General features: G+C 32.3%; 1 protein-coding gene across 1 annotated transcript; it reads left to right on the forward strand.

Annotated features, from left to right (window-relative positions):
• The first annotated feature begins 4530 nt into the window (after positions 1-4530).
• Positions 4531-11189, forward strand: LOC149956644 (uncharacterized). Its single transcript, XM_090166903.1, has 4 exons — positions 4531-4875; positions 7144-7535; positions 10728-10903; positions 10975-11189. Exons 1-4 carry the CDS (start codon positions 4531-4533, stop codon positions 11187-11189), a joined length of 1128 nt encoding a protein of 375 aa, XP_090023029.1.
• The last annotated feature ends 787 nt before the right edge of the window (positions 11190-11976 follow it).

An 11976-nucleotide genomic window follows, 5' to 3' on the forward strand; every position in this document is an offset into this window, starting at 1 on the left:
AATTTTCTTCTCCTAATTTAACATGTCCCACTTTTACAGCAATAGAGGCACCATTATAGGCTATTTCTAAATACGACCCTGTTGCGAGCTAAGCTTATCAACTTATGGGATAGTTTGGACAAAAATGCGAAACAAATTGGTTTGTGAAAAGAAGAAAAAGCTGGTCAAGTATAAAAATGCCAAAACGGGCGCTACAGAATAAAATTTTGAACACGTTTTTAACATAATTATTACTGAAATATCTAAAGAAACTAGTTTTCTTTATTTAATAACCATCTCTGTGATATGCTTGCCGAATCACCTAATGTTTAAATTAATTATACTTCAAGTTAAGACCTCTTCGTTCGTCATTGCCGTGAATTTAATTGTAAAATAAAAAGTGGATTACCTAAACAAACTTTTTTCTGTGCGTACCCGATTAAGAAAAATATTGATGAACATCAAAACAAGTAAAAAATATTCCAATTCCGAAAAGTGGCAATTGTTTTTCATTTTCTGAAAATTGCTACAATTAAAGAAGTAGAATTTGTTTTTCATTCTCTAAAAAAAATCCAATTTCTAAAAGTGGAAATTATTTTTCATTCTATAAAAATTACTCCAAATCCAAAAAGTGAAAATTGTTTTTCATTCTCTAAAAATTACTCCAATTTCAAAACTTCCTGCTTTTTTAAATATATTTCATCTGCATAACTCTTGAACAAATCTGCGTTCAAGATGTCTTTAAATTAAGTATGAACTTCCATGTTTATGGTAGGTCAACGAATGTGTAATTTCTGCCACAAGCAGGGCGTGATAGCAGACGTTTTTTCATCTAGTTCATACTCCCTGCGTACGGCTTAGACTTTACATATAAACCGAAAGAGCGCATATTTACAATCAATATTTAACTGGAAGCGTACAATTTCCATGCATGGAAATAGAAACGGTGGCTCTAGCTAGCGGTGTTTCAAGGTCCCACATTTTAGGATCGAATATTGTTGCGCGAAAATACCTGTAGACCATTTTCTAAAATTTAAAATGTGGGATGGACATATATTCCTAAACAAAAACTGACAAGGAGACTACCGGAGGTGTTACACACCAATTTTGTTCATACTTGGGGGATTGGTAACTTGAAGGATTTCATTCAATGGGCAACGGTTTTGCCATGGCAACGAAAAATGTTTTTGACAACATAAAATAACATGGGATTTTGAACGATTTCCCTGTGAAAACAATTTAAAAAATTGATAAAAATGTGACCAATTTTGATTTTTTTTGCCAATTTTTATCATTTTTTTGATAATTTTGGTATTTTTTTTCAATTTTGTAAAATGTTTCACAGGGGGGGGGGGACCCTTGGAATCGGTCAAAATCCCATGTTATTTTCAATGGGAAAATTTTCATTTTAAGTTGTCAAAAACATTTTTCGTTGCCATAGCAAAACCGTTGCCCATTGAATAAAATCCCTTAAGAATTTTTCAAGTTACATGAAGATCTACCAATGCCCCGAGTTTGAACTAAATCGGTGTGTAACACCTCGGGTAGTCTCCTTGTGAGTGGAACTAAGAATTTTAAAGCTCGTGTATGAATCGTGTCTGCCAAGAAACTAGACTTTGAAATTTTTACAATTTTAATTGAATAAACTGATTCCCCGTTGCGACGGTGACTAGCGCGTGAGACTTGGGATATTTTTTAAAGCTTGTGAAATTCTATTGAATTATATTTTAATTATTATGATTAAAGTTGTTAAAACGTTAATTTTTTGGTCAGAGCTTCTATGGACACCTGCAAATGAAATTGCGATCTTACAATATTTTCAGGAGGGTAGTTTGACTATAGCGACATCTTTTGAGCCAGCTTGGAAAGTTCCAATACTAAATAACATTTTTTCTTTATAAAAAAAATTTTCCGTTTTAAAAATTCTTTTGTTAATTATCTTACTTTCCTCATGATCAAAGTGTGGAAAATCCTAATTGGCACAATTAAACCATCCAATAAAATCGACCTTTTAAACATTGACATTTAAATACTGATTCGGCAATGACTCTAGAGGAGGAAGTAATATAGTTACATAACATTTCGTTTACTAGGACAGAAATATACAACTGATATTTTAAAATCGTGATTTTTTTCCAACCTTCACTGACCTTTTTTATATTATGGAGGAATGGAATGTGCTGTCCAATTAGTTTCCAATATATTAACATATTATTTTTAATTTACAATTCAATAATTCTTATTTAGACAGCGACTCAGTGAGAACATCAGATAAAAATAGCTATCCATTATTTCAATATTTCTGAAAGAATTCAAATGTTACGATGGAGCGATTGGAGCTTTTTGAGATTTTAACATTAGACTTTTTCATCCCTTTTCAGATTGAAACATGTGCTCTGTTTAAGTGCAGCCCATTAATTTGTTTTTATATGTTAATTGTTTCCGCATTGAGGATCAAACAGAATTTACCAGTAGGAATGAAAGCGCCGTATTACGAATATATTTATATTCACTATTAGCAATCTGAAGGTAATGCAACATTTTCCTGCTTCATCCACATTCAGTGGTGTTTACCGAACTGTAAGTAAGCTAAAATAATACCCATCGATAAGCAAAAGATATAATTTTTGCTTATATCAAATGAAATAGAGGTTCGGGTGTACTAACTCGAAAGCTCCATAATTTTATTTTAGGGTTTAATACATGTTTATTTTAAACATGGTTTGGCTACCGGTATTCCAAAATTATTGTGGCAATTGTGAGTTATTAATAGTAATTATCAGTTTTTTAATAAAGAAATAAAATTGACGTTATTTTGATAGTTTATGACATTGAGCGATATTTTGGTAAATAATGGTTATTAAAGGTAAATTGGTAAATAATGGTTTTTAAAAGTAATTTGGTAAATAAAGGTAATTAAAGGTAATTTGGTAAATAATGGTTATTCGAGGTAATTTTGTAAATAAAGGTAATTAAAGGTATTTTGATAATAAATTGTTAGTAACGTTATTTTGACAAATTATTATAATTTAAGGTATCTTGATTAATAATGGTAATTAAATGTATGTCAATTAGCGATATTTTGGTAAATAATGGTAATAAAAGCTATTTGATAATAAATGTCCATTAGCGGTATTTTGGTAAATAATGGTAATAAAGCTATTTTTGTAAATTTGTATAACCAACAGTATTTTAGTAAAAAATGGTTATTATCGTTATTTTATTAAAAAATAAAAAACTTTGGTATATATTAATAGTTGACAAAACATCTTTTAAAACACTTATGAGAAAGTCTTCAAATAAAAGCCCAGTGTGTAAAGGTGTCGTTCAGGGACGCCATTTAAAAATTTTCAGTAGTGGGCGGAACTTGAATGTCCCGGGGGGGGGGGGCTGGGAAAACATGTTATTTTTTCAGCGCAAAACGCTTCAAATTAATTTTTTTTTTTAGTTTTAATCGATATAGTTATTGCATAATTTAAATAATGACCTTCAAGCCAAATCAATAAATACATGAAATTTAACAGAACGTTATTTATTAATCTTTCTTAATTTTTACGTAATTTTTTAGAAGGTATGTATGTAATATTATTCATTTTGGATTTTGATGCAACGAGGCTATTTCGAAACTAGTTGATTTTCTAACAACTATTTGAATATTAAATGTCTTATAAAATTTTATTTCATGCAAGTAATGAAGTTCCAATCAAATATTTATTCATGCAACTAATGCTGAATTGAAGTTTAATATCTGTTAATAATGAATGATAATTAAAATTTGATATTATAAATTAAGAAGGATAACGATATTTTAATTCGATTGAAGTAGCATAAGCATAAAGCTCCACGCGTCAAAGACTTATTCATAATACATTATATTAAAGGGGAACGGTCAAGCTTTAACCAGTTAAATAGCCCTATAGCCCATTAAAAACTAAAATTTATGGTGAAAACCACACCAAAAAATATTAAGTGAATAATTTTCAATAAAATAAAGAAATTTCGGGAAATAACATCTAACAGTTCCTCTTACCTTAGGTAAATACTATGATTTATTCGGTAAATACTATGATTTATTCGGTTGCATCCAATTTGAAGTTTTACTTCGATATTTTGGTAGAAAATAGAGATTTTATATTTGAAAAAACCAAAGTTTATAGAATTGAAAGCCTAACAGTAATACTTATAGAAACATTTTAATTTATTTGTGTTCTAATAATGATTGAAACTTCAATTCCAATTCTTATATAACATGTAGGTGATAGCATGGATTCAATTTATGTATGGTTCAACTTATTAAAATGTTCCACGCGCTTGTTGATATTTTAGCATAAAGGCGCGACCTTCTTTGTAGTAAAATAATAAGAAACCTGTGGAACTTGAAACAACCTTAACAAGACATAAATATAATTTATTACAGTAACTATTCTACCACCATCCTCATTTTTTCTACATTTTTGTAAATTTTTGGTGGCACTGAATGGCACCAGGTTATCTTTATATATGAATACACTTTGCCTTTTTAGCTATAATCTAATCATCATATTATCGAATATGTTTGATAAAGAAAGCCCTTATAAAAGGTGCTTAAATTTGATTATTATTCTTAGATTTCAACAACTGTGTGACACGATGAAGTTTGTAGAGTTCTACACGTTTTTAACAATAGCAGTGTACGGACAAGATTTGGGTCCACAAGGCGATAAAAGAGGGCGTCCAGACAATGTAGGTCCCAGAGTAATTGATCTTAACTTCGATTCTGGTCTACAGAAATTAACTTCGGACATAAGGGAACAAAAGCTTATAAAGGGAAAGTATTTTGATCAAATGTACTTTCGAAATCTTAAAGGAATACAGTGTCTACCCGATCCAAGCTTATTCGAAGGTATTACTACAGTGGTAAGAAAACTAGTGTTTCTTTAAATTTCCTTGAAAATTTGCTAATAGAGATTGGAAAATGTTTAACAAATATATGTGGGGTGGCAGAGTAGTTAGCGCTTTCGCCTCGCAACAAGAGGAGCCGAGCTCGATCCCAACTTGTGGCACTGGGTGAATACTCGAAACTACTCCTTCTGCGTAGTTTTTGAAAGTTACCTCCCCACTGGTTAAAGGAGTTTTATACTTTCCATAAAAACATGTAGAGATTCACGGTAATAGCTTGTGTATGGAGCTGTTGGCTCGCGTGGAATGAAGGGCTTACTACCACCCACCTACTCATTGTATCCAGCCACCTGTTTAAAGACATTATAAGTCGCTATATGACTTGGGTCTAAGGTGGTGCCTTGGGTATTAGTCTAGCTGATTATTATAATATGAAGGGTAGTAATTTTAATCTTCTTACGAGCAAATTTGTGGAAGCCTATGATTTAGGTTTATCATTAAACCAAATATTAATAATAATGACTAACTATTTGAATCTCAATTATCTCAAAATAAACTTAAATAAACCTTAATTAAGAAATTTCAATACGCATATAATTTAGGAGATAAATTAAATTTTATAAATATAATACATTTTTTTAAAAGTTAATGGTGACTAAGGTACCTTTATTAAGAAAAGTTTAGTATGTATAAAACTAAAATCTGATTTATTAGAAGTATATGAGTAAAGTGTTTGTGTTTAAGTTTCACTCTCAGAGTTTTATGAAATCACTTGATATTTTTAAACTATTTTTCCCATTTCTAAATAGATTAACCTAAATTGAATTAAATAAGGATTTGGTATTATTTAGAGCTGTGGGTCATTTTTCTAAGGAATTTGCTAAAAGTATTTTAATATAATATCTTTATGAGTTCTAATGATACATATTTAAAATGATTTAAAGAACTATATTTCGTATTTAAGCTGTTCTATAGAATACCTTTATAGATTTTCTATGATTATTCTTTAGATATTTAATAAGTGTTTTTTTAGAAATTCTAAAGATTTTTCTAAAGGCACTTTAAAGGGATTTCTACAGCAACTCTCAAGAGGATTATATAAAAATTCTAAATGAGATTCTATAGCTCTTCTGTGATTCTATAGCAACTCTAAAGGGTTTTTATAACAAATTCACTGTAGCTGATAGCTTCCCCTGTAGCGCATTTTCAGTCGGTCCGACATCGGGCAGCCCTGAAAGCATGACTCTTTCTCGTATCTAATCCGAATAAATGTTCTGAAAACCTACTCCGAAATGCAGTTGGGCCGACTACACAAAAACACTCATATCTGACTCAAAACTGACTATTCAAATTGGGAAAAAGTGCGAGTGCTTTAGCGAGAGTGAGCTCGCGTTAATTACTTAAAGCTCATTCATGCATTTAGATGAAAAAATGTATGTAATCATTAACATTTTAAAATATTTCATTAATAAAAATTATTGCAATGCATATTTTTATATTCATATAAAAAAATTTGAGGAACATTTATACACGGTGTTTTGAAATGCTCTGACTGGGCAATTTTTTCAGAAACTGCAAGAGATAGAGTTGCGAAATTTTCAGGGTATTATTTCTAGTGTGGGTTCGTTTTAAATCCGTAATTTCAGAAAAATCGGAAATAATTTAGGGTTTTTGTAAAAAATAGTTTTTCACCGGTAGGTGCTAGAAAAAAAGTTGTAGAGTGCTGTCGAAAAAGTTCAAAGAAATTATTTTCATTGGAAAAGAGCACTGTTTCACGAAAATATGAGCTGATGAACAAAAAACAACCTGTCCATAGGGGCCTTTAGCCTTCGCATTTTTGTACGTAAATGAAAGAAATATCTGAAAGATTTAATTGAACATTTTATACGAATAAACATAAGAATTTTACAATTCAGGTTCTATGATACCTCCGTTTGTCGCGATACATGTTTGAGCACGATGAAGCATGTTTTGAAACGAGCGTCTGATCATATCAGGAGTGACATGTTTGAAGGGTGCAACTAACGCAAATTGAGATAATTTTATGCTTCACCCAATGACAAAAAGAGGGCTATTTTGAGAAAAGCTTTTACCTAATTCCAAGAAACTGCGAACGGAGTGATTACACTTTGCCCCGAAAATGTGTACGCGTTCGCAGCTCAGATAGACAGACCCACAGACAGACAGACAGATTGATACGGTGATTGTGAAACTCCTCTTAGGGGACATAGCTCCCTCGGAGAGGTAAAAAGCAGAATTTCGCTGATCTTAATCTTATTTTTTCAGGTTTTGAGAATAATGAATGGAACATTACCATTTTGGAATTGTCCAGGAATTGAAAAAAATAGCACCGGATTTTCCAAAGTTTTAGCCTTAATATTCGAAAATTTTCGAGGAATGCAAAACTGGAAATGGAAAGAAGTCTTTAACTATACCGGCAGTTCAACTGAAGCGTTAATAGTGCGAAACAGTCGATGGGTAAGACTTCCATCTCAGATTAGAGATATGTACGAAGATAGCCTGAAACAGATACACATAACGAAATCAAATTTACGATGGCTGGATGATTCAGCGTTGGAATGTCGAAATTGTTTCAGAATTGCCCTGGACAAAAACCGCATCGAGCATTTAAGGAAAGATGTTTTCGGACAACAAAAACTAACGTTATTAGATTTGAGGTAATAACATAAATAATTTATATTCGTGTATCTGTAGGTACAGATTTTTCTAGCCATTTAGCTTCTGAACGCTTATATCCAAAGGGGACCTACGTTTACAATATTTATCAAAATAATGAATTTTGATGGCGCCATCACATTGTGTGTTAGGGTTAATTTTAACAAAACTCAGTGACCAACGATGTTTAACAAACAAATTTTGAAAAATAGCAAAATATATTTCTAACGGAGCATAAGAACGGGTACATAAGCCCGGTACGGCGCCAGAGCCCTGGAAAAACCTGAGGCAGCAGGGATGACTTATTTCCTAAACAATTTAAGACTGCCTCAGGGGGACAAACACAAAAGTTATAAAAAAGGGCATAAAAAATACATTAAACAATAAAACAATTTTTCAATAAGGAGAGTTAAAAACATGGATAAAAGAAATAATAGCTAAAAACAAGATAGGTTTAAAAGATCTATTGCGTCCTAACATACACAGCTCTCATGATACGAATTGTTAAATCGAACATCATTTCCACGCTTTTAATACATTATCCTTTTCCTAACCCAACAATATTATAAAATACTCTTTTCCTTTTGCAAAATAAACCCTGAGTTGACTGGATTTCTGCATGAAAAGAAATGGCCCGATTAGGATAATGTAAATTTAAATAGTTTTTGAACTCTATAGTAGCATATCTTAGCCTATTTAAAGCTTTAGTCCCATTCGACCGAAATCCCATTCGACCGAAGGCGGTTTTTGATTTGCCCCATTCGACCGAATTCCGCCGAAACGTGCGGTTTTTATGTGTCCCATTCGACCGAACGCTGCTATATAAATTGGCTTTAGATATGCCATTTTAATATCTTTGTACTATGCATTTATTTGAAAATAAAATGGAATGAGCATGAATTATATTTTTATCTTCACCTAGTCAAGAAAAGTAACTGAACCAAAACTGAAATAGAAAACTTAACCAACTCTAATCTAACCTAACCTAACCTAACCTAAGCATGGATCTTCGATAGTACATACCTTATAAATAAAATACCAAATCACCCCGCCAATTGGGCTACATTTTAAAATTCTTTCGGTCGAATGGGATTTCGGTCGAATGGGAATAAACGTATTTAAAGTATTAAGGGTTTACCAACATGTTCCTACATCACAAACAACAAATCAATTTGAGTCCACTAAAACAAAATCAGGTTTTGTAATTTGAGACTGACTCAGACCAACATCAAGTTTAAATATTTGCTCCTGTATTTTAACCCATCCAGGGTTAGTAAACGATTTAACTAAATAATTAAAAAGGCGGTCATGACGACTACACTACGTCAGGTTAAATATAAAATACAACAAAATCGTAAAATATTTAGTATTAAAACTAAATTCAAATTTAATTAGAACCTTCAAATCCTTGAGCTCTAATACTTCGTTAAATTTTTTTTTATTTTTAATCATTTTTAATCTGCAAAACATTTTAGAAGCTGATAGAAACTAGCAACAGATGTCGCATCACTATTACGAGTCCCACTGGATGTAAGCCGTCAGAGTTCCAACTAAACATCATTGTGAAATGCAATTAAATGATTTAAAGCAAGTGTCGGCTCTAGGTGAAGTAGCTCTTTTTTCAACAGATGTCGCTAGCGTCGAAATCAAAACAAGATGCTGAAGCTACATTTGACCCAAAAGGCGGGGCATAAAAGTATGCTTCGCGTTGATTGGCTTATTTGTAAATTTATCAATAACTTCAATAATAGTAATTGTTTACAATATATTTTATATGGGATATATAATTTAGGTTAAAGTTCACTAAGTAGAGTAAAAATGGTCTAAATATAGCACTCTATAATGGCTCTCTGACGACGTTATTGTTTCGCTATTTTGAATTTAAGCTTCCGTTCCCATTAATAGATGGCTCCACGCTCTCCACGAAAGTCATTTTTTTCGAAGATTCGGATAGATTCATGGCCATTTCTAATAACAGGGGCCTTTTCATAATACAAGTGGCAATAGTAGAGCCAACAGTTGCTTTAAATTTATAAGTATACTTTTGGCGATAATTACAAATCTTTATAACTCAAATCAGATGAAAACTTTTAAATTGTACAAAAGTGGTTATTTAGTTAAAAGCCACAACTGCCGTTTTGGCGCCATCGTAAGGCCAATACACAATTAAGGTTCTCAGAGGTCAAACAACAGGAAAAAGTTGGGTGTCATGACGTCAACTAGCTCAATCTAAACTTACACTGACTAGATAGATTTTAAGTAAGGTATAACTCAGGGGCGGACCTTTCAAATTGGGGGCCCTGGACTAACACTGTTTGCGACCTATCCAATTAACTCAAGTTTGGGTGTGTCAGATGCATTTTGCAGGGTAAATGGAAAATGTAATATTTCTTAAATTATTTATTTCAATTGTTTTTATTTTTTTTTGACCGCGAAGGGGCCCCTTTGATTGAACGGGGCCCTGGGCTGCTGCCCCTAAAGACCATGCCTAGATCCACCCCTGGTATAACTTTATCAAGGGCGAGACCATATTGATGATAAATAAGTCGACTACTTACAATTTCTACAAACTCTCCCAGGTTTAATTTTATTGAATTACTATCATTTGTTTTGAATTGGGCATTTTTATAATCGATAGTGTGTGCTTGTCGTTTGCGAACAAGTTCAACGATTGCTTTAGGCCTTTTCAATCTAAAATCTGCTTCGTGTTAGCTTAATTAAGCAGACAGGAAAAGCTTTGTTTGGCCCGCATATTCGATATAACACTTGCATGGTAGTTTATTTTAGTCTCATTTTATACTTTATCGTGGAAGAAATTTCCTGTATTGTATATCGGTTGAAATTTGAAAAACGGGTATGATTTTTTAAAATTTCAAAGGTGTTCTACGTAAAATTTATATAAGAAGTGAAAATAAAGATTGAGCTTATATAACAATATAGTCGCCGTCATGTGCCCCGACGTTTTTAATGTTGTTATACCCCTAAGAATCTCATTCTGGCCTCAATTGAGGATGACGTCGAAACGGCGGTAGCCGCATTTAGCTTAAAAAACGCTTAAAATTGTACAAAAGGTTATTTTATTTAAATTTTAAATCATTATGTACAATATCGTCCCTAATAATAGTAATTAAAACTCTTTTAGATATTTATTTAATTGAAATTGTTAACTAAAATATCTATTTGTTTCGGGATAGCAATAATTTAATTAAAGTGCTACCGAAAGACCTGTTCGAAATGTTCAACTTTACTGGTGGTGACAATGAAACATTTGAATTAAATATCAGTGGAAACCCTCTGTCAAAGCTCGACGAAGCCACGTTCAAACCATTGACGAAAATGTTCAACAACATAAAAATATTTTTTGTTGATGGTATGCGAATAACATTTTTCGATTATTCAATTTGGTCTATAGACTATTAATTTTTATATTAATTATTTAAGGTTATGATACATTTTATTGTGATTGCGCACTTAAATGGCTTTTGGATCCACAATTCAACAACAGTGATATGGCATGTACCGATCCTGGAGGAACTCAGAAGAATCTAAAAGAGTTTCATTTTGAGGAAAACTGCCCTTCTAGTGATGTTGCCTTCACGGCGACACATTACTCTCAACATAATCCATACGAATATAATGAATATTTCCTCAAATAAAAGTCTTTCAGTTCATTATTAAGAGTGTGTGTGATAATGAAAACCATAGATAAGTCTTGGAGCCTTGCGTTATTTCTTGCTTCAACGTATATTAAAAAAAAATCTCACCTCAGTTAAATTGCATCTTGAGTGTCAATGGTAGTTCAATATTTAACCCATTAAACGAAGTATTTGATTTAAAATAACCACCTTTCTCTTAATTAATAATCGACTATATCAAGGTTGCCCTAATTGACCCACTATAAACAGGAATAAACTCATGGTATCTAATAATTTGCAGGGGCAACTTTAGCCACTGCGTTCGTAATTTATAGACGAAAATCTCCGTCCACAGGGATAGGGACAGAGTGTCTGTGATCACGAGGCGAGCGGTGTTCTTTTCCATCCTTAGCTTGGTTTTTATTCCGTAAAACCAGAAGTAAATGAACCGAAGTTATGGAAATAGCGCTCAGAGTCGGAGGGCGTTTTCCTTATAAAAGCTTATTTCGCACAAAATTTCAAATTCAAGGTAAAAATTTAAGTCCAGAAGGATAACACCTCCAACATGGGGAGTATAGCAGTCTGATAACTTCAGTTCATTTACTTCTGGTACAACACGAGCTAAACGGTGCTGCCAAAATATTATTTTTCTTGGTTTGGGCAATATTTCGCCTAAGTAAGCGGTTTTTATTTTTTAAGAGTACGCTGAGTTCGTTTGTTTCGATTTATTTTACAAATTTATTATTAATAATAAAATTCGTTTTCTAGAGAACGTTTGACTAACAATGCACCTTCACAAGTTGCTCGA

This window comes from Leiobunum rupestre, chromosome 2 (genome assembly GCF_980474605.1).
Source record: "Leiobunum rupestre chromosome 2, qqLeiRupe1.1.hap1, whole genome shotgun sequence".
NCBI lineage: Eukaryota > Metazoa > Arthropoda > Arachnida > Opiliones > Sclerosomatidae > Leiobunum > Leiobunum rupestre.

Excerpts from the sequence above, each read along its gene's own strand:
- LOC149956644 (XM_090166903.1), top strand. The coding sequence starts at position 4,531 with ATGTTTGATAAAGAAAGCCCTTATAAAAGGTGCTTAAATTTGATTATT. Across the intron at positions 4,876-7,143 it reads TCGAAGGTATTACTACAGTG|GTTTTGAGAATAATGAATGG; the intron begins GTAAGAAAACTA and ends TTATTTTTTCAG. Across the intron at positions 10,904-10,974 it reads AAAAATATTTTTTGTTGATG|GTTATGATACATTTTATTGT; the intron begins GTATGCGAATAA and ends TAATTATTTAAG.